Source organism: Rhipicephalus sanguineus, chromosome 2 (assembly GCF_013339695.2).
Source record: "Rhipicephalus sanguineus isolate Rsan-2018 chromosome 2, BIME_Rsan_1.4, whole genome shotgun sequence".
Taxonomy (NCBI): domain Eukaryota; kingdom Metazoa; phylum Arthropoda; class Arachnida; order Ixodida; family Ixodidae; genus Rhipicephalus; species Rhipicephalus sanguineus.
Window position 1 is genome coordinate 146188415 of NC_051177.1, and position 23268 is coordinate 146211682.

The 23268-nt window shown below is 48.7% G+C and overlaps 1 protein-coding gene across 1 annotated transcript in view; it reads left to right on the forward strand.

The window, feature by feature from the left end:
* Positions 1-10661, forward strand: part of LOC119383771 (uncharacterized) — a 31052-nt gene extending 20391 nt beyond the window's left edge. The window contains exons 2-3 of the mRNA XM_037652070.1: positions 1066-1374; positions 9672-10661. Of these exons, the coding sequence (XP_037507998.1) occupies positions 1066-1374; positions 9672-9880 (518 nt within the window). The 3' untranslated portion in view covers positions 9881-10661. The remainder of the gene's footprint in view (positions 1-1065; positions 1375-9671) is intronic.
* The last annotated feature ends 12607 nt before the right edge of the window (positions 10662-23268 follow it).

The following is a 23268-nucleotide window of genomic DNA, read 5'->3' on the forward strand; positions in this document are numbered from 1 at the left end:
GGCTGCCACTCTCAACGGCAACCGGCGATGGTCAAAAGCACAGAAATATTCACGTTTTCGGCACTGCGCATGGCAAAGAAAACGCAACCACGCAACTACGAGCAGACGAGCTGTCGGTGAGACCGGAAGTGCTAATATTAATGTTTGTTCGGTGTTTTTAACGCGATAAGAGAATATAAACATACATATTATCTACTTATTGAACTCAAAATTAACAACGAAAGTAATAATGAGGGTGTTATCGTGATTATAACATCAGTCAATGGTGGAACTGCCGACAATCGCGTCATATTTTGCGGACTAATACATCATTTGTCGAGAGAAGAGGGAGCGATTTTCAGCTGACTTTAAAAATTTATTGTAAATTCCAGGCCGTGCGCATCGCTATAATATTTGGCTCGCGTGTTCTCGGGAGCCTCGACTACCGATCGGCAGCGCTTTTTGTCGCTACTGTCGTCGCTGCGCATCGTCGCCGTCGATCCCGCCGTCAATAAACGCCTTTACAATTGTTGAGTTTACCGCGGCAAAACGTTGGCGGGAAAACGCCATGCCGCGCACAAGACGCACGAAGAAGCGGGCGTAAGGCGGGGCTGCTCGTGAGCACGGGATAAAAGAAAAAGAAGTGTTCAACCAGGGAACGCCGGTGTCGGTCTCTTCTCTGTCTCTATAATAATAATCTGAATGCTTGTTTAGAAAAATGTGAGCATCGGTGAATTGAACTAATGATGACATACATGCATAGCTCGGCAAGCTCACTCAGACTGAGATTGAGCCGTGAGTCTGAGTCTGATTGAGTCCGAGTGAGTAATATTTTGGTGAGTTTGAGTCCGACTCAGTTCGTTTGCGAAAACTTTTAGTGAGTCTGAGTCCAAGTGAGTCCGGTTGAAGAAAGCTTTGCTGAGTGTGAGTCCGGGTGAGCCCTAAGGGCAAAATATATTTTATGAGCGAGTCTGAGTGAGTTCCACATTTTTTTTTGCCGACCTATGTATACATGTGAACACCCTCGTCGGCGAGAGGATCCGAGCTCCCGTTGTAACTGAGCTACGGCTGCAACGTGTGCCGCAGTGTCGAATTCATCCGCGGCAGGCCAACACAATCGGCCCAGCAACCGGGGACACCGCAACGTGACCTGCTTCCAGTGCAGCTGGCTGGCCGAGCATCCGGTGGACACAAATCGTAGCAAGGAGGTCATCAAGCGCTGGAAGACGGCGTACGCAGACTCCGAGAAAGTCATCGACAACCCGTTCAAGCCGCCTCTGCTGGGCATCGAGACATTCGCCGAGATGCCCACCAGGGAGAAACTGGCGGCGCACTGCAACAACTGCAGCAAGCTGGACGGCATGTGCGCACGCTGGACCTTCTACGGGAACACGGGTAAGTGCTCCGCGTGGTTACTAAAATGCATAGTACCCATAAGGTGTTGTTGATTTCAGGAAAACGGGGCGCGTTTTGACAGGTCGCTTATGCTCAAGAACTGCCGCATGCTTGAAGTTGGTTGGGTGCACGCTTAGCGACCCTAGGTGGTTTAACTCTACCCCGAGTCCCCGCTACGGCGTGCCTCATAACCAGTTCGAAGCCATTCATGCCGAACCTATAACCCTGACAACGGCCCTCATTTACCACACTGCGTAATATTCTACGACGATGTTAACGTATTCACTCATAAAAGATTTGTGATTTTTAATGGAGTGATGTATTGCCCCAACATGGCTATGGAACCTTTCTGGTGCACCTTTGTCTCTTTAGCAAACGTCACGAATAGGTAGGCCAGGTACATGTAATTTCTTTTGCATACCAGTTCACTCGTAACATTTTTCTTCCACTTATCCAGTATTCTCAATCCCAACTGCGGCGCTGTTTTCGCTGATATATAAAAAGCTTGATTTCCTTGTTCCAGTGCAGTTATGTGGCTTTCCTTTTCAACTTTAACGATTCACATCTTCCAGCATTTTGTAAACCAAGGCCACTGTATCCGCTATGTTTTATATATATGTTCATGATTTTTTGCGACCTTTCGCATTTGTTTCGCAATTATCTCAAAAAATTACCTGCTGCTACGGCTTCGGCACCTCTCTCAAAGAGTAAGGTTCTATACACTTGTGATTGCTACCAACGCTTTCCTCTGTTTTTTTAGCTACCATCATTTGGCTTAAGTATTCCGTGCTGTTTCTGACTCTAAGGCGTAGTTCATGCATGACCACCTGTTTTCGCATTGTCATGTGCACTGCCTTGGCAACTTATTATTCCTGTAAAGTGAGTTTGCTCGCTGCACAAATATAGCCCTGCAAAGAACATCTGTCCAAATGTCTAGATTCTCCACGTGTGCACTCATACCTCCAACTAGTATCACCTGGACCGACTTTCTGTGCTCATTGATATAGCTATCAAGTTCAATCAGTAGTTTGCCTTCTGCTATCAGTCTTGGGGTATGGACTGGTACCATCCAGACCATACCCTCCGTGTCCATACCAGTCCAAGGGTATGCTACTGCCAGCCAAAGCGACGGCTATTCTTCTCATGTAACGCTGATTTATGATTGCTTCTTCTTTGTTCTTCTTTGACTCCTTCTTACTTAATTCCTTGCCCATTAAACGTGGCTACACATATGCCGTTTTTCCACTCTTTCAACCATTCTTAAATAAATGGTCAATGGCAAGCGTTGTCACAGAGGCGCTCCAGTCAAGACGTACACGCCAATTTATTCGTCGTTGAGCTGCATTTTTATTTCCAGGCGTTCATCCTGCTTAGAATAACCCTACCGATTCAGCTACGTGCACTCCTAAATTCATGCCGTCACGCACAGAAGCACCGGCGTCTTCAGCCCGGCCCTCTTCCCTGTTAAAGTTAATTACTGCAAAATTTATGTTTTTTTTACAGCGGAGCTGTTTAAGCTCGCCGTTTATCCGTGATGGGTGAACAAACATAATCGTCATCATGAAACAGCCCGCGCTCTCTTCAAATTCAACTTCCTTTTCTTCATCTTGTGCTTCGCTACCAGAACACGTGCGCCGATTTGCCGGCGTAGGATGGAATAATTCTGACGGCTGACCGAACGAGTACAGGTAGAGAAAGAAAGAGAAGAGACAGACAGAAAAAAAAGAGATAGAAAGAAAGAGGAACACAGAAATGGAAATTCTTGGCGAGGCGGGATCCGAACCCGCCTACCCACGATCCGAAAGCGAGCATCGTAACCACTCGGCTATCCAGGCACGTTAGCAGAGCCTATAGCATAGCCTTGTATATATTGTCACGGTAATCGCGAATTCACGGGGGAGACAGGAGGGGGTATATTAGAATATTTACAAGTAGCTGCACCGAATGGCCGCCAGCATCTCGCACCGCATTCCAGCTTCTTTGTCTCGTTCTTCTTTGTCTTTGTTCTATCGCTCGAAAGACTGGGAACGGCGGTAGCTATCGGTGTACGGCTCGGGAGGCTGGAAATGGCGGTAGCTGTCGCCGCGTCTAGCAGTGGCGTACCGGGTTCTTAAAGGAGAAGACCAACGGTTGTTACAATGTCGTGCGACGTGACCTTTACGGCGGCAGTTGAAGCAGATCAGCCGATCATTCGCGGTCCGCCATTTAGCCGGATTACGAGAGCACGGATAGAACCGTTGTTCCTGGGGCGGCGACCTGGGGCGCGGTGGCGACCTTGAGCGGAAGTCAGTTGTCTAAGTCTGAGCAACGGCGCAGACAGCGAAGCCCAAATTCCCGAGTTCGTTCCGCACATTTGACTGGACTAGAGAAACTGAGGGCCTGTGCGAATCAACGTGGCCTTCGGTCGAAAGAGCAGCTGTAATTGCCTCTATTTCCCGATGGACGATTCGTGTAATTTCGGACGCCGGTGACGACTGCAGACGAGAGCTAAGTCAGCCATCTTCGCATGAGGACGACGCAGCGGTGTTTGGCAACCGAGTGAATGACTCTGCAATACGCCGGCTTTTGGCCTGTTCAAAACGCCGGCATTCCTCAATAATTTCGTCGACGGTCGCACAATTCCGGCAAAGTAATAGGTTGAACGCGTCGTCTGCTATTCCCTTGAACACGTGGCCAACTTTGACCGACTTCGACATGTCCTTGTCGACTTGACGACAAAGAGCCAGCACGTCCTGAATGCACGATATGTATGGTTCAGTTTACGCCTGAGCACGGATGACTAGCTCTTTCTTTGCGGCTGCCTTTCAACCCATGGGCTTCCCAAATAAGTCGCAAAGTTTTTTGCTTAAAATGGTCCCAGCTTCCGATCTCCTCCTCATGGTTCTCGTACCATACCTTCGCCGTACCTTTTGGTCGAAGTGGACGAATTGGCCAACATAAGAGTCGGGTCATATCGAATGATCGCACTGGTACGTTCATAGTCAGCGATCCAATCTTCGACTCCGACTTCATCCGTACCACAGAACGTCCCAGGTTCTTCGGGTGCGTCAGCACGCACGTTGGTGGTGTTGTGGCCGGTGCAAGCGTTGCCGTGGCCGGTGCAGGCACTGTCGTGGCCGGTGCAGGAGTGGTCGCGGCGTTGGTCTCGTCTTCTGTGATGGAAACTCTGAGTCGACGACCACTGCGGAGCGCCGTTGTTCAGCGCTTCTGCTGCCCCGAACCTCTACCAAATTGTCTCGGGAATCACGAAAACACGGGAGGGACAGAAACGGGTATATTACAGTATTTACAAGTAGCTGCACTGAATGGCCGTAAGCATCTTGCGGCGCATTCCAGCTTCTTCTCCCTGGTTCGCCCTGGTTCCGCACTCGCCAAGTCACTTAGATGGCGAACCGGAGGTGCGATCGATCTAAGGACCTCCATTACTCACACCCGTGTTTCAATAAGCACATCTCAGTGCATAACAGAAACGCGCGAGCTGCGCAATAAATCCCGCCAGCAGCTTGTAGCCAGCCAGACTCCGAAAACGGACCGTACGGTTAAGTTATTTCTAGAACTTCGGGCTAACACTGCGTATGAACAGAAAGTTGGCTGGTGGTGTTGCCTTCTGGATGGAGGCTGCTCGTTTATTCCCACGTCTGTTTGATAAGGCAGTGGACATGCTGCTGCCATTGGCAACAGCATATGCTTGTGAGCAGGCATTCTCGATACTAGCCTATCTGAAAAATCAGCATAGGAATCGGCTGAATCCAGCAACCAACATGCTGCTGGCCCTTAGTGTGACTGAGCTACGCATCGATTTGTTGGTGCAAGGAAAGTGAGCTCAGTTGCATATCAGTGATTAAATTTTTGTATACCCTTGTTTTTGAATTTATTGCACGTGAATTTAGTGTGAACCAAATTAAAAAACGCCAGGCCTGCGCTGAAACCGCAGCACAGTCACAGCGAAAGCAGAAAGAGCGGCGTTTCTAGAGCCCGCTGTAAGCTCTCTTGGGGCTACAATACAAGTACACTAGAAAGGTACCCACTACGCCATAAATCACAATTTTTGTGAAGATGGGAAGCACCTTCAAAGCCATTATTCGTCATTCTGCGGAGAAGCGAGGCACCAGCTACACGTCTGTAAGGCATTATGTGCACTTTGTTGAAGCGACGACTGATGACAATGAAGAATTATGGCTCAGCCCTTTGTAATGGGTTGGAAGCTTTAAACGGCCCACCAGTTATGTAATTTGCATTGGGTGACGCCCGGTCGCTATTTCCGTCTCCCGTCATGCTGTATAACATATGTTGACGTGGAAGAAAGACGGGGGGGGGGGGGCGAAGAACTTTACTGAGACCCCGACGAAATGGATCATGCGCTTATGGGCTTCCTTGGCAACCAATACAAGTGCACTTGCGAGGAACCCACTACGCTATAAATTATTGTATTTTTGAGAAGTAGGGCAGCAGGCACTGTGCCGTTTTTCGTCATTCTACGGAGAACCGTGGTACCTGCTAAACGCATGTAAGGCATTATGCGCACTTTGTTGATGCTGTGCCTGATGACGATGAAGAATTATGACAGAGCCCTTTGTAATGGGTTGGAAGCAACCAACAACCTACTCGTTGCGCAATTCGCATTGTGTGACGCCTGGTTACAGAACTCGCGTTGTGCGACGCTTGGTGCTTATTTTACTCTTCTACCACGCTATATTGCATATGCTTATGTGGTTCCTTCCCGACATGAAGCCTGTATAGACCAGAACACAGCGAATTCCATGCGCATCGCCATATTTGCGTCGCGCGTCGCGCCATCTATCGCACACGCGACGAAACAACATGTGCGGGCTGCCACGCCAGCAGACGCTACACAGAGCAAACGTGAAACTTCCGAAACTCAGCCCGTCGGAGAGCGTGTTTCGCGTCTTTTCTAGCCTGTACATTTTCGCTGATTTTATTGGAACATCAACAACATCTTCCTCATGCAAGTCCACAATGTATACAGTACGTGCTGAGTGGGCTGCGGAAGCAACCTCGTCAGATATGTACGCTCTTACATTCGTAAAAAAACGTTCTCGCTGTAGTACGCGTCAATCGTGATTGCAGTGCAGCTCGCGAAAGAGTGAAACGATGTTTTGTTGCCCCATATTACAAGTTGTGCACAGATCTTTGTGAAAGCTCATCATTTCAGCATGCATCGCGTAATAATTAGAGTACGCTTTACGGGTAGTTTCGCGGAACGTAATTTTTGTTTCACGGGCGCTCTTACTATAATGCGTCTTGCTCACAAAAGCGTGCTATCAGAGAGTATAACCTGAAGTATCGTTCAGCGATCCCTTTTGGAAGCTACCTGAGCCATTTTATTCTTGTAACGATGGTGCTTTACAAGCGAAACTGTGCTACTCTTAGTTAAGCCGGTTAGCTACGCCTGCGACGTAAAGGACGCTGGCGCGAGTACTGTTTACTTACGTGCCAATATATGTATTATGTGCAGCTGGATGCCTCGTGTCCAAATAAATTTGAGGACATGAAACACTGAAATGAAATCACGAAATTCTGGCCAGCTGTTCTGGCCAGCTGGCCAGAAAAGCTGGCCAGAAATTATGGCCAGCTTTTGAAGACGAAATCTCGAAGGTGTGGATGCCATCAAAAGCACTAAAGCTTAATACTACGTTGAAAGTGGCAAAGCATGCTGATTGCTTGTGCTTGAAAGCACTACCTTGCACTAGATTTTCGTCAAAGGAAACGCTCAAAGGTGTGAAGTGCACCCCCACACAAAAGCTCGCGCCTGCCTTCGACCCAGCTGCGTGTCACGCAAATTAGGTTCGCAAAATGAAATAGGTGGGCATCACACTGCAGAATACACGCTGTTAGTGTACTTACTCGCGCATTTTCACTCGGCTCCTAGTTTTTTGCTTGAATCACGGTTATCCACTCGCGGCGAAGCTGAAAACACCGCACCGGCACTATTTCCATGGCTCGTCGTAATCGTCGCAGACAACGCTAATATCCTCTTGTTGCGCTGCTTGTTTTGGCATCCAAAGATAATAATAATAATATCTCGGGTTTAACGTCCCAAAACCACGATATGATTATGAGAGACGCCGTAGTGGAGGGCTCCGGAAATTTCGACCACCTGGGGTTCTTTAACGTGCACCTAAATCTAAGTACACGGGCCTCAGACATTTTCGCCTCCATCGAAAATGCAGCCGCCGCGGCCGGGATTCGATCCCGCGACCTTCGGGTCAGCAGTCGAGCGCCATAACCACTAGACCACCGTGGCGGGGCGGCATCCAAAGACGACGCAGTAGTGCCCAGACGAGCTCTTATACGCTGAAGCGGCGTGAACGGGTACTTTTTCGCACTTTAAAGCCCCAGGACTGCAGCTTGCCCTATCTACTTGCTGCAGCCCGCGCGCGCCATGGCAGCCCCGGTCAGCCCGGCGTCTGGATGCGAGAGTATCCGCTCGGCTCGCCAGCAGCCTGGGTGCGAGACAGGCGTGCTCTGGTGTATAGGACCTTCTTGCAAAGCAGTTTCAAGCACCGGCATGGCTTGAAAATGCTTTGCAAAAAGTTCCTATACAGGCTGCAGTTTCAAGCACCGGTATGGCTCAGATTTCTCCCAATAGATGACGATCATGGATTGCCGTTAGACCTAATAATGTTAACAGGCCTTCACTGTTTATGGCTGGCTCGTATGGCGGGATTTTATTGCGATCCAGATGCACGGCCCGCACGGATGTATTTTCGTGAGTGTATGACCACGTTTGTGGAACTCCAGAAAGCTCAGGAGTTTGTACCTGAGTGGTTGTCGAGGGTAGAACCCTTGACAGCGCTCAAGGAATTTTAAACTTGTGTCTGTCCAGCAGGACGGACACAACTTTTGTCTTTCTTTCATGTCTTTATTGTCTGATGTACATGTCTAATAACAGGCAATAAAGGAAAAAAAACGGCATGGCTCAGAGGTTGAATACTGGGCGCCCACGCAGAGGGCCATGGTTCGAACCTCGTTCCATCCTTTAATTTTTTTCTTATTTCGTTTTTTTTTTCTTATTTCGAGCGATACTGGTTACGGACACCGGTGGCGGCGGCGGACAGCTACGGCGCCAAAAACGGCCGGTGAAATGATCTCATAACAGCTTTCGCTGTAAAAAAAAATTGTTGTTCCGAAGGTGGCGTTTGAACTCCAGGCCCCTAGAGCCCGAGGCTCCAACCACTACCCCACAGGCGCTTATTTATCTTTGTACTGCTCCAAAGGCGCATGCCTCATTGGCTAGTGTGGAACATCTTCATCGAGGTCCCGCGTGGAAGCGAGCGTGTTCAGACGCTTGACACGCTTTCCACAGCGTTGGCTGTTTCTTCCCACGTGCACGCGAGCGCGTTGAGACGACTGCCGCTCCCGCTAGTCGTCTCAGGGGGGCATGAAGTCGGCTCCATACCTTTACTCAGTCGGACTTGTCCCGTCATTGTTTGAAGTGCGTGGTTATGGCAAGGCAGGGTTCTGGTGATAATGATGGCCGAGGACCCCTGATGTTGCAATCCAAGAGCTGTTAACTTCCCAGCTTTATCTCAGGAAAGCCGGGGACCAGAAAGGCAATTGGGAGAAGCACTCCATCGCTTCATTTTCATTTTCGCCTCCATTACGAAGCTCATTTTCTCTCGGACTCGAAACTTTGCTCCCCCTCGCGGAGAACAATGAGCGCACCTATGCGAACACCGTCGAGGTGCGAGGCCTGCTGGGGCCGTATTCGGAGACGATCACTTTAGGAGTCATCACTTTCTAGCGTGCGCTGATTGGCTAGTTGAGGAAAGGCGGACAGGCAATTCACTTCAGTCATTGCACACGCGAGATTCTGCGCCACGCAGAGGAGGCACAATGTCGCCGAAAGTGATCGTCTCGAGATACGGTCTCTGCGCCAAGACTGGCGGTGCTGTTGACAGTTACTCGAGCCCGCCGGTGTCACCCATCGACGCAACTCTAGCGCAATTTTGTCGCATTTACTGCTAAATCGACACTGACCTCATAGCTTCTGAATGCTCTGGAATATTTTCACTTATGAATGTCCACTCCTAACGTCTGCCTGAAACACCAAGAGCCATATTTGAGTATACATTAAAAGGTATAAGTAGCAATAAAATTACTGAGTATGTTCATGCACTACATCGAGGACCATGTGTGAAATGTAAGTCTTCTACCGCAGTATTAGAATATGAAAAGCTAAACCGCGTCTTTCTTTTGCTTCTATAGAGAAATTGAGATTGCCAAAAGTCGTAACTCTTTCATTACTCTTTTTTTTCTTTTGTTCGCGACCTCAGGCAAGCCAGCGAACGTAACGTGGATGTGCGTCAACGGCAAGCAGACGGGCTGCTTCACGGAGCATGTGTCCAGCCACTTCGTGAAGGAGGTGTGCTTATGCGCCGATAGGCACCACTGCAACGCTGCCACTGCGGGAAACGCCGTGTCTCTACTTGCCGTGCTTCTGTGGACGACACTGACCGTGGCGTCTTGTACGGGACTCTCTTGAGATCGCGCACGAAGGGGGATCCATACGCGCATTTCGTTTAATTCAGCATGGAATCAGGAGAAACAACTGAACAGAAATACCTTATGCGAATACTGTTTATCCAATACCCAGAATTTCGAGGCATACAGTTACAGATTCTTCTTGGATCTCATTTTTGGAGTCTCCGGCAAATTTTCATGCAAGTCGCGTGGCGAAATCCATGACAACAGAATATCGTCGAATGGATGGCGATGTGCAAATACTCAAATTACAAATTCTCCTCAAAATAATTTTCGGAAGGTGAATTCTCAAAATGATGAGTTTCTTTAGTTTCTTGACGTGCGGTCGAAGCTTAATGCGTGCAGGGACCAGTGTTCAGAATAAGCCACGCAACGAGTCCGTAGGCTGCAGGAGAAGCGGCCTATTGTTTGTTTGAGGACAGGGAGACGACGGAATAAGTTAGAAGGCGCTCTGCAAATATTTGGATATTTGAATTTTGTATACACAGACTTATGCTTCGCTTAGTCAGCCCCTTCTCTATATTTCCAGCTCATATATGGAGCGGACATAGCCGCTTCTTCCTCTAACACATGCAAATAATTCGCGGAATCTTCATCTTTGATGATGTACCACTCGCTCGTACCGTAGCTTATCAATCACAGACGGATGTCTAAAAACAGTTTTGCAATCTTTAAAGACTGACACTTGCTACATGAATGCATCCGTACTCTTCTATTTCAGGATCTCTTTGATTACGTTATTGATCTGTCATTTTTTTGTCAAAAAATACATAACGATGCCTAGGTGATACCTAGATACCATGGTTGTGCTTTCATTACCTTAGTTTTGCAAATGAGCTCTCTGGAATCCCGCAAGGTGGCGGCATTATGAAAGCACAAAGCTACGCGGAAAGCTTTGTGCCACAAAAGGTTTGTTATCAATTTTCTTTTTATGCGCATGCCTTAATGACAAACGTGAATGACATGCCACGACACGAACAGCCTAATCGACATGATGCACACGTCGTGAAACCATCATCGTCAGTTCATTAACGTGGCATATACCAGGGTGTCGGAACGAAATGTTTTTCGTTTCGGTTTTACTTTCGTTCCCCCGCAAAAAGTTCCGTTCCGTTTCTGTTCCAGAACGAAAAAAAAAATGTTCCGTAACGCTTCTTAACGGTTTTTTTATGGAAAAATTTGAAGTTAAGGTAATCAAAACCAACATTGGATTTGTGATGTAGATACTTGCCCTCCTCTTAGGAATGTGGGACAAAGGTAAAATACGTTCTTCAGAGGAGCGGAAGTAGCTGTACCACGAATTTCTACCAACTAGCACAAACCAGTATTAATTTCAAAGTCATAGTATTTATTTTCTCAAAAGACAAATACGAATTTTTTTTAGTGGGCTCAATGCTTTGTGTCAAGGGAGTGAGCACGATCTCAGAAGCAGTACGTCATTGGGTGTACTCTCTGATGTGCGAGACCGCTGTTCTGATAAAGAGGTCGCCAGGCCTGCGCGACACACGCAGCACAGTCACAACGAAAGCTGGAAGAGCGGACTTTGTAGAGCCCGCTGGACAGTCTCTTGGGGCAATAATACAAGTGCACATGCAAGGTACCCACTACGCCATAAATCATCCCAATTCTTCTGAAGTAGAGAAGTTCCCACTATGCCATTTTTCGTCATTCTTCGGAGTCTCGTGGTACACGCTCCACACATGTAAGGCATTATGTGACCTTTGCGCTGTGAGTGATGATGATAAAGAATTATGGCTGAGCACTTTGCAGTGGGTGGGAAGCAGTTTGGCGGAATGGGCGCCTCTATTGCATTTTAATTCCGTTGCGGGGAAGTAGAACTTGCCGCAATTCCATTCTTTTCAATTCCTCGGAAAGAAAAAACTTAGCCCATTCGCACTCCGGTAATGGCCGGGCACTTCAATTCCATCAGTGTAATTCCTCCACGTAAGAAAGGCATCTTGATAGCTTTATTGAGTTAAGAATGAACGCCCCATAAAGCTGATGTCATCAGATGAATTAAGAACTGCAATAGTGCGCAAAACAGGTTACCAAGGTCGAGGGATAGTAGCTTAATTACATATCTCGGGCAGTAAAACCACCCTACTAATTCCCATAAGGGCAGTTCTCCCGCTACTTATAGTATTTGCATGGTCAGCATGTTTGAACGAATGGCGGTGTTTTAATAATGTTTATGCTTAAATGTGTTAATGCTAAAATGACGACGTAGCGTATTTTTATGCTGACAAAAGTAGTATTCAAGAAGACTAAGCAATTTTGCCACGCGTCTGGAGCGGTTGTGAATATGGAGAAAAATAAGATTTGGTTAATGGGCAATAACGTATTAGTTGGAACAGTGCACCGCTCGGGCACCTTGTGCGTTTGTATCGAATACGGAACACTGGGCCGCACTGCTCGTCAGCACTCACGCTTGACAAGCGCTCCTCGCAAGCATAGATGGGGTGAGGAGAACTTTCTGTGTTCGCCTGTGCGCAGGTATGCAATGTCTCAAAGGGTATTTACGTGTGTCAGGTACGAAACTGCTCGTGAGATAAAGATCAGGCTGTGCATAGAGTATTCGCCACTTTGGTATGGGGGTATCAATGGGAACCAACGCGCTGGGGTAACTTGCTTCTCCCTTCGGTATCTGCTGGAATAATGCATTTTTTTGCACACTAGCTTATGCCTCGGCTTCTAGGAGGCGCGTTGCTTATAAATATACCGTGCTTGTAATCAGCGAAGCCATTCTAAAAATACTGCTTTATTGTCAATTTTCAGGCTCTGACTTGATAATGTTAGAAGATTGAAAAACAGCAACGTGCTCTATATTAGGAAACAGACCTAATTCCATTCCCATTTCATTCCGTGCAAAAGGCGCTTAATTCCATTCTCATTCCATTCCTCCAAGCATTGCCCCCATTCCATTCCGTGGTCACGACAATGTGGAATGATTCCGGAGTCATTCCATTTCTGGTGGGGCAACTCCGCAACACTGGTGGGAAGCTCTAAACAACACACTCTTAGCGCTATTGGCATTGTGTGATGACTGGTTGTTATTTTACTCTTCTGCCACGCTACATTGCATATATTAACACGATTCCTTGCCCGACATGACGCCTGTATAGAGTATTTTTGCGAAGGAGTTACAAGCACTAGCGTGACACTGTGGTGGAAGACCCGACTGCCACGCAGAGGGCGCGGGTTGAAATGCCATCCGATCCTAGAAATTTGTTTCTCATTTATTTTTTTTATATCACGCGATAGCGGTCATGGATACCGGCGGCGGTGGACAACTATGGCGCCAAAATCAGCTGTTGTGATCTCATAACAGCTTTCGCTGTAACAAACTTCAGCGCCGACAATGCCCTCTCTTTGCTGGCCTGGGTGACAGGCGCGCAAAAGTTCACCTGCGTTAATATAAACATCTGTGGTTTGCCACTGTTTTCGTTTTTCGCACAATTTCAACATATCTTTGCTTTAGAATTCCTGCCTGAGGTACGCGCTAATACCGTACCCTAAGATATGCTCACATTGCACGAGCTCAGTTGCTCCGGATTTCGAAGTTTTCTCGTGAACCGAAAAACGATTGAAAAAATTTCGTTTTCACTCCGGAACGAAATATTAGATAAAGTTTCGGTTACGTTTTCGTTCCGGTCCGAAATATCGTTTTTTGCGTTTTTCGTTTTCGGTTTTCGTTCCATTCCGACACCCTGGCATATACTAACAGAATGTGCGTCATGACAAAACATGCAGTAATGAATGACATGCCATGACACGAACGGTAGGATATGCATGTCATGTATGCCATGACATAAATAGCATAAATGAAAAGATATCATTGTAATTAAAGAAAGGAGGGAAATTGATCAAGGATTAGTTTTCTTCGTTAAACGCCAACTAATGAAGCAAACAGGCAATAAAGCCAAGGAAGCCAGAGGGAACACCATTTGTAGTCTTCAACTGTAGTGTAGTAATTATGACATAATTATAAAGAAATTAACGTGGACGAAAACACAACTTGCCGCTGGTAAGCACCGAACCTACAACCTTCGGATAACGCGTCCGCCGCTCTCTGAAATAGACGTGCACGCTCGAACGCGAGCGCCGGCAGTATGTCGGAGTATAAACTGCTTTGAGGCGTCACAGCGAAGTGCACATGCCTTGCAAGCTCGCGCGACACACACAACTTGATTTGCGCAATCACGCCGAATCGCCGATCATCGCAGTGACGCCGAGAACAGACAATAAATATGGTGACATGCTAATCGTCACTCGCTCTGCTGTCTGTACATGCCCACACCGACACATCCTTAGTGGCCCAAGTAGTCTACTTGGCAAAACATCAGACGCAACGTGGGTGGGAGGAACCCCGAAATTTTTCAATTTTGCTTGCGTATATATGCACGCACACATACAAACACACGCACGAACATACATAAAGTATGGTTGAACCCCCCCCCCCCGAAAAAAATTTCTGGCTACGCCCCTGGGCCACGGTCTCTTTTTGGGTATCGGTTTTGTTAGAATTACTAGTCACCAGATAGACAGACAGGCACAGAACTTTATTTGGGTCTTGATAAAAGCTAGTCTTTTAGAGCAACGCTGCGAGCTGCTCCACGCGAGGACGGGGAGGCCTAGTCTTACCGCCGCATGATGGGCTCTCTGGACAGCCCGCAGTTGTAGTAGAAACTCTGGACTTCGTAAGGTAGAGTCCCAATCCTGTTCTGTGAGCCGACTCGGGCCCCGTAACGAGGGGCACCTCCAGAATACATATTCAAGGTTACTAACCTTCCCGCAGTCAGGGCAGGTAGACTCGAAAGCCTCCGAAGACATGATACTGCGGAAAGATAGACTAGTGTCACAGGGTCGTGAGTCGACGAAGGCAGCAGTGAGCGTGTTAGACTAAACGCTTTATTTTGCCGAACTTGGGGCCGGGAAACGGAAGGTCAGACTACAGCAATACACACTGTACACTGATAACGGCCAACAGAGCGTCGGCCTTCGATGAACTGATCATCACTGGAATGCGCCGGCTTTTATACATCGTGCATCGAACTTCCCAGCGTTATCGCTGGCGCTTGTAGAAGTTCTGGAGTAATCTTGGCTATTCGCGTTCTGTGCGTAATCTTAAAGGAATGATCTCAAACAGACACGAAGCTTGTGAAGCATTGTGGCGTGGTCTGCGCCGAGCGTCGGTAACAGTCCTTGCGGGCGACATTCGAACACATCAAGATAAAGTTAATGAACGCGTGTGGCAATGCCTATGCATGCAGTACGAAAGCGCAGCAACATGAGCAAAATTTAGAATCCTCAAGTTCGGGTTAAGGTGCACCACATGCACGACCTCGAGTCGCGCCCGGCACCTCAGAGCTCGTGATGCCGTCGGGGCAACCTCATAGTCGAGTTCGCCGAGACGTCGAGGTACCCTGTACAGTCCGAAGTATCGTCGAAGAAGCTTCTCGCTAAGTCTTCGTCGGTGTACTGGCGTCCAGACCCACACACGGTCGGCAGGTTGGTATTCCATGTGGCGTCGTCGTAGATTGTAGTGGCGGCTATCGTTTTTTTGCTGGTTCTTGATGAGCAGACGGGCGAGTTGTCTGGCTTCTTCGGTGTGCTGAAGGCAGACAGTGACGTCGACATTTTCTTCGTCGGTGATGTTGGGTAGCACGGCATCGAGTGTCGTAACCATAGTTACTTCCATACACCAGCTTGTAAGGCGTCATCTGCATAGTTTCTTGCACGGTCATGTCGTATGCGAAGGTCACGTACGGAAGGATGGCATTCCAGGTCTTGCGTTCGACATCGACGTACCTGGCCAGCATGTCGGCGATGGCCTTGTTTAGACGCTCAGTGAGATCATTTGCCTGTGGGTGGTAGGCAGTGGTCTGGCGGTGACTTGCCTGGCTGTATCTCAGAATAGCCTGAGTTAGGTCCGCAGTAAACGCGGTACCTCTGTCCGTGATGAGGACCTCTGGGGCGCCCTGATGCAGGACGAGGTTCTCAACGAAGAACTTAGCTACCTCGGCGGCACTGTCTTTGGGCAGGCCCGTGTTTCGGCGTAGCTGATGAGGTAGTCGGTAGCTACGACGATCTACTTATTTCCGCAAGTCGACGTTGAGAACGGCCCCAGGAGGTCCATCCTGATCTGCTGGAACGGTCATCGAGGTGGCTCGATCGGCCGAAGAAAGCCTGCTGGTCTTGTTCGCGGTGTCTTGCTTCGCTGACAGGCTTTACATGTCCTTACGTAGCTAGTGACGTTGGCGGCAAGTCGCGGCCAGTACTACTTTTCCTGTATCCTTGCCAGCGTTCGGGAAACACCGAGGTGTCCTGCGTTCGCTCGTCTCGCAGGACCTGAAGGACTTCTGGTCGCAATGCTGAAGGCATCACGAGAAGGTGTTTCGTTCGAAATGGTGAGAAGTTCTTGTCGAGAATGCCGTTGCGTAAGAAAAACGACTTCAGTGCTCGCTTGAATACCTTCGGAACAACGGCGGTCTTGCCCTCGAGGTATTCTATAGACGATTTTCCGCAGCGGCGCACGGGCGCTGCCATGTTTGATCACGTGATCGTAACTGGCCTTCCCCCAGCCATTTGCCCCAGCCAACGCATTGGGCCAGCGAAGCGGCCGTGGCCGTACCGTGGCCGTACCACACAAGCTGGTTGCAGCAGAGTGTAAGCAAGTCACATGCTTGCACAGCAAAACAGTTCTAAATGTAATCGCCTCAAAGTTGAAAACGTTCAGACATTGGCGTTTGTTTGGTATGTACCACGCCAAAACGATAAGCGATATGTTTAATCTACCTCGTATTTATGGTGTATGCCTTTAATTGTTGTATTAGCAAGCGCCAGTAGCTGGGGTTACATGGCAGCACCCATGCAGACGCGACAGCCCGCTTCGATCCGAACTCGCGCTTGCTACTCGCCCACTGTCCTCACAGCAATAAATAAATGGCAAAATCGGCCATCGCTTTGTGTCAGCTCACGCTGGAGAAAAAGCGTCAGGTATGCTTTGTCTTTATTATTGCGATCAGCTGTGTTTATTTAGCCGTGCCTGCTAAGCCTTGTCTCCGACAATATGAGAATGAATCTTGGAAACATTGCAAAATACCGACGAGTGCATTGCTCTCGAAGCTTCAGGACGCGAATATAAAGCAAATAAATGCGTAGGTTTTGAACTTACGGGCCACACAGCGCAGGACGGCGACGTGATAAATTCGTTGCAGAAGGAAACTGCATCCACAGGTGCCGCCATGTTTACTTTTCCGGTGCTGCCGTCTGCTCGTTTTTACTCGCGTGCGCGCAGACGCTATGGGAACGCCGAGCAGACGACGCGACGTGGATGGAGACATATTGAGCAGTGCTGCCAGGCCACGGAATGGGGATGGCCATGGAGTGGCCATGGAGACGGCCAGGGTAGGGGGACGGCCACGGTGCGGGGACGCCATCGGAAAATCGTCTATAAGGCCCCTGACTTCGGAATCTTCACGCTGTCTTTCAGCGAAATCGTCGGCACCTATGCTTTCCAAGAAAGACTCATCATCCTGGCCGTCTTGCGGCGGTGGGTCGACGGGGGCACGAGACAGGCAGTCAGACTCTGAGTGTTTATTTCTGGACTTGTAAAGGACACTAATGTCGAATTCTTGAAGTCTCAAACTCCACCGTGCGAGAAGACCTGAAGGGTCCTTTAGGTTAGCTAGCCAACACAGCCCGTGGTGGTCGCTCACAACCTTGAAGGGCCTGCCGTAGAGGTAGGGGGCGAAACTTTGACGTAGCCCAGATGATGAGAAGGCAGTCATTTTCTGTTGTGGAATATTTAATAATAATAGCTGGGGCTTAACGTCCCAAAACCACGATATGATTAAGAGAGACGCCGTAGTGGAGGGCTCCGGAAATTTCGACTACCTGCGGTTCTTTAACGGGTTGTGGAATAGTTCGCTTCCGCTTTTGATAGCGACCAGCTAGTATAACTGATGACCCTTTCCATTCCGTTAGTCCTCTGCACAAGGAAGGCGCCGAGTCCTACACTGCTTGTGACGGTGTGTACCTCTGTTTCGGCGTATTCGTCGAAATGCGCAAGTATCGGAGGCGTCTGCAGGCGTCGTTTCAGTTCATGAAATGCTTCGACTTGCGCCTTTTCCCACTTGAATTCCACGTCAGCTTTCGTGAGTTGAGTTAGCGGCTCGGCGATCCGTGAAAATTCTTTGGCGAAGCGCTTGTAATAGGCGCACAAGCCAAGAAATCGGTGTACGGCCTTCTTGTCGGTGGGCGGCGGGAAGGCAGTGACGGCAACTGTTTTCCGCGGGTCAGGGCGAACTCCAGACTTGCTAATGACGTGGCCCAAGAACAAGAGTTCCTCGTGCGCGTAGCGGCACTTTTCCGGCTTCAGGGTGAGTCCGGAAGTCTTGATAGCCTGAAGTACAGCTGCAAGGCGCCGTAGGTGTTTGTCGAAGTTTGAGGCAAAGACATGTGCACAAGGCACGTCTGCCCCTTCAATCCAGCCAGGACGGTATCCATAACGGGCTTTAACGTCGCAGGCGCCGACCTTTATCTTGAAGAGGCCGTCTGGTGCTGCAAATGCAGTCTTGTGTCGGTTACTTCGATTTGGCAATAGCCCGTTTTGAGGTCCATCGAGCAAAAGTACCTCGCGTTATAGAGTCGATCCAGGGTGTCGTCTATTAGGAGAAGGGGGTACACATCCTTCTTCGTGACTTTGTTCAGGTGATGATAATCGACGCAAAAACGTAGAGTCCCATCCTTCTTCTTCGACGGCTGGATGATGTCGTCGGGTAGCATTTCGTCGACTTGTTTCTTTATGGCCTAGCGTTCTCGCGTCAAAACTCTGTATGGGCTCTGGCGGAGTGGCCTGGCAGTTTTCTCTTTAATATGCGATGTTTTGCGACTGGGGTCTGCCGAATTCTCGACGACGACGAAAAGCAGTCCTTGTATTGCAAGAGCAGGGTTTTGAGCTGTTTTTAGGGGCATAGCTCCTATTAGTCTAACCTTGTCCCATGTCAGGCGTAACCGGCAGTATCTCCCGAACAGTATAATAGATGGCGCTGTCTCATAGAAGTACATACAAACTGCAGTTGAGTGATGATATTCTAAATGGCACTGTACACAATCTGTGTAGTCATCACCATTTCTCGTCTCACTTCCTAGATGGCGTTGGTCCAGTAGAAGCAGGGCTGGGCAAAGATACTTTGAAATTGTATCGCGATACGATACAAGATACTCAGGCTAGAAGTATTTGAGATACAGATACAAGATACTACAACACTGATTGTATCCGATACGATACATTCCAATTGTATCTTAACATACTTCGATACATTCGCAAATTTCTTATTATATATCTATATAATGTAGCACTAAGTGCCTCTGCACGAAAATGTTCGCTTGAAAATGTATTAACTGCGACCAATTTTGTTTCATTTGAATGAATGTGCGTGAGTATCTCAAAAGTTTTTTTACTTCTTGCTCAAGGTATTTATTTTCATTCCGAAGCAATTTAATGGAATTGCTTTAGCTGCTTAACTTCACATCTCTTTACACACATCGCTGAAAGCGGTTTTTGCTTGTCGCTTTTGTAATTGATGGGACTCGCTGCTTTGCTTGCCGACCAGCTAGCGGGTTGCCATGTAATCATAAGGATTTCAATATGAAGCCGGCGCACAATGCTGCAAATACCACTGTGGAGTTCTACCTTGCCCGAAACGTATTACGGTTTTCGCAATAACGGATCACCGGACATGTACGTCACCAAGAACATGTGCCGCCTAGAAACGATTCTGACGTATTGTACAGTGGCACAAAGCGCCACAGGGCACCACCGCTATTCAGACTAATGCGACTTATAGCTCCGATTACCTGGTGATTAGTAACAGTAAAAAAATTTACGGAAGCCTAAACAATGAAAACAAAGATACCTAAGTAAAATAGAAAAGCGGTTGCGTATCAGCCACAGCGAATAAGCATAGAAACACGGTACAGGCAGCAGCCCCAAGAGGTAGTGATAATTGTTGCGTTTGACATCGCAAAACCACAATATGATTATGAAGGATGCTGTAATGGAGGGCTCCAGAAATTTTTACCACCTGGGGTTCTAAAACCTAAATATAAGCACACGGTCCTCTAGCATTTTCCCTCCATCGTAATGCGGCCGCCGCGAGCTTCGGATCAGCAGTCAAGCACCATAACCACTAGACCACGGTGGCGGGTAACCCCTATTAGTATGAGAATTAAATTCAGTGCCTATGGAAAATAGCCTAAAACGGCTCGTTCAGACGCTCATGAGAAAGAAGGAGGATTTGGTAGAACAATACTTCGCGAATACATTTGCTAGCATACTTAAAATAGATCCTAATAATTTGTGTTATTATAACGGAAACTCAATTTCACGTTTTTACTTAGTAGTAAGCAGAATTTTTGTTACTGTGCACTCCAGGCGCGCCCGGATTATAATATATTTGCTCCCGACATCGCCTTTACATAAGAGTAAATTCAAGTGGACTAGGAGTATGTAAACAGTAGCAGAAATGACGCAGACAGTTAAAAGCAAGAATAAATCAGAGAGCTTACCTTGGCAGCGCGTTAAAGGCATATTGCAGTAAGGAGACCGGAAATAAACTATATAGAAAAAAATCGTATGTAATGTACGGATTGTAAAAGAAGGACAGCTAAGAAATAACTTCTGCTAATAATCAAATTATGATTTTAAAACTCTTTGAATAAAAGAAAGAGAGACGTACGCCAAGGTAGCCGTTATGTGAATGCTTGTTCTGTTAGATCCACCAATGGTACCGGTGGTGCTATAGCTGTTGGAATATTATTTGCATATAAATTAATCTTAGTGCATGTAAGTCAAACTTACATCGACGAGATCCTTCAAATCTCCGACGTGTGAAAGCCACTAGACGCAAAGCAATCCCCCATGCTTGCATTCTTCAGCCTTCGTAACGAAGCACCACACAAGAGGAACTTCGATAATGGCACGGAAGCATCAGATTGTGTGCGAGAGACGCCGTGCGCGTTGGGGTACGCGGCCCTGGACAGTTGCTCAGTGCGAAGTGTCACGTTACTGACACAACTAAAAAGAAAAAGCGATAAAACAACAGGTCGGGTGGGCGTACGTTCGCGCGCTTGTCTATCGAGACGACGCGAGCGCCACCGCGTGAATCTGCTCCGCCAATAGGGACGCTCAGAGCTGATCCTCTATTCTCGCGGCAAAACTATGATGGAAAGATGAAATAATGTGACTGCCTTTAGTTTTATTCTGGTGATTCTAGCGGCAGCCGTATCAGCTTGAGAAGCGTCGTTCAGCCAACGTTTGTTGTGTCGCACGGTGATGGTGCGATCGCAGTACCTTGTATCTTAAGATACACGATACATTCTTCAATGTATCAGAAATACAGATACTGATACACCTCTTGCGAGACATATCGCGATACAGATACAACATACCCAAGGAGTATCTAAGATAGTATCTAAGATACATGTATCTTCGATACTGCCCAGCACTGAGTAGAAGTCTGTGCAATAGTGCGCTTGTGTGAATCGCCACTAGACGGCGGTGGTCTCGTGGATCGTCGCCGTACGTGTCGCATCGTTGGTGGGCGAAGCGAGCGCCGCGGCGAAGCGAGCGCGGCGCCTGGCGAATTTTCGAGAATGTGCGCGCCAATGACCCCGCGGCGCAACGTGCACTCCGAGCAGCGGACCCTGAAAGGCGAGCCCGAGAAGCGGCGGCGAAGCGAGCGCGGCGTCTGGCAGCCCTTGATGGCGCTCGTGCGCGGGAAGCGGCGACGAAGCGGCGCCAGCGGTCTCACATTCAAGGAGCCGACGCGCGGTTCGAGCGGGAATTTCTCGCCCATTCGTTTGGCCACAGTTGCGACGTGTGTGATCGACTTTGGTTCGATAATAACCTCACCACGGTTTCTGGCATCAGGAACGAGATCTTCACCGTACCTCACGTGTTTGCATGATGATTTTATCGGGCGAACTTCTGGGAGGATTAACGGTATCACCCCTAACCTCCGGAGCTTCGCCCACCTCACCATCATTCACCTCGTGGATATGCTGTGATTTGTTGCTTATGTATCGGCAGGCTAGGATTGACTTCGAAAGCTAGTTGAGGAGCATGGTTTGTCGGAATAGATTCGGTAGAATCGGTAAGGGTGAAAGCACTGGTGGCTTGAACAATTTCTTCGATGTAGGCGACCTTCGTGTCTTTGTTCACGTGCTTGTACTCGTTGCTGAAATTCGTGAGCCCCTCCGCGGAGCTCGGCTATTCCTCTTGCGACGCAAATCACGCGGTTGTTCAACACGTGCTGGTCTCCTTTTACGATGCCTTCCAGGTTTGCTGATTCCAGGTTTGCTGAGGGGGGATGGTGACATGGGGGATGGTGACATTCAAGGTGTGCTTTCCTGGCGGCGTGTGTGGTGGTAGCGCTATTTCTGCGGATGGTGTTATCGCCTCGGATATGAAGTCAGTCACTGCACCATGTAGGCTTAAGAAGTCCATACCAAGGATGATGTCTCTCGAGCAAAGCTGTAGCACTACGAAGCTCGCGGGATAAATCTGGTTGTTAATGGTGACTCTCGCTGTGCAGATTTCCGCCGGTGTTACTAGGTGTCCTACAGCGGTCCCGATTTCGGGGTCTTCCCAGGCGGTATTGAGTTTTTTCAACTTTGCGGCTAATGGCCCACTGATGATAAAGTAGTCGGCTTCAGTGTCGAAAACAGCTGTGACGCTGTGACCGTCGTTAAGAACATCGAGGTCGCTAGTTCATCGCCTTGCGTTGCGGTTAGGTCGTGGCGTCGGATCACGGCTACGTTGGTTTGTTCCGCTGCTTCCGCGTTCCGTGTTAAGGTCTTCCTCGCGCCACGAAGTTTCGACGTCAGGGCTTCTTTCGGCTTGCGACGTGTTTTGTCGCAGCGTCGTCGTCGGCGGCGGCGGAGGATCTTCGGTATTTCGTCGTACAGCAACCGCACCTCCATCGGCAGCTGCCCTTAGTTTACCGGATATGGGCTTTCGGAACTGCCCCGAGTAGGGCCCGTGTACTGGTGGCGCTGCGGTGACATGTAGCGGCCTGGCGATGGTGATCGGAGAGTTGTCGGGGAGTCCACTGCGCTCCTGCGATGTCGTGAGGTTGTTTACCCCACTGGTGGGTGGTATGGCGTTGGTTGTGGCGGCGGCGGTGTCTGGCGGTGGACCTGCAGTGGCGGTGCGGCGCCTTGACGTTGGCGCGGAGCAGCATAGCTCATGGCTTGCAGCTGCGACTCTGGCGATTCAAGGGTATTACCCAGTGACTAGTGGATTTTCTCTCGAACAAGATCTGCGATCGAGGAAACTTGAGGTAGGGAGGACGGGAACATTCGACGAAGCTCCTCACGTACTAC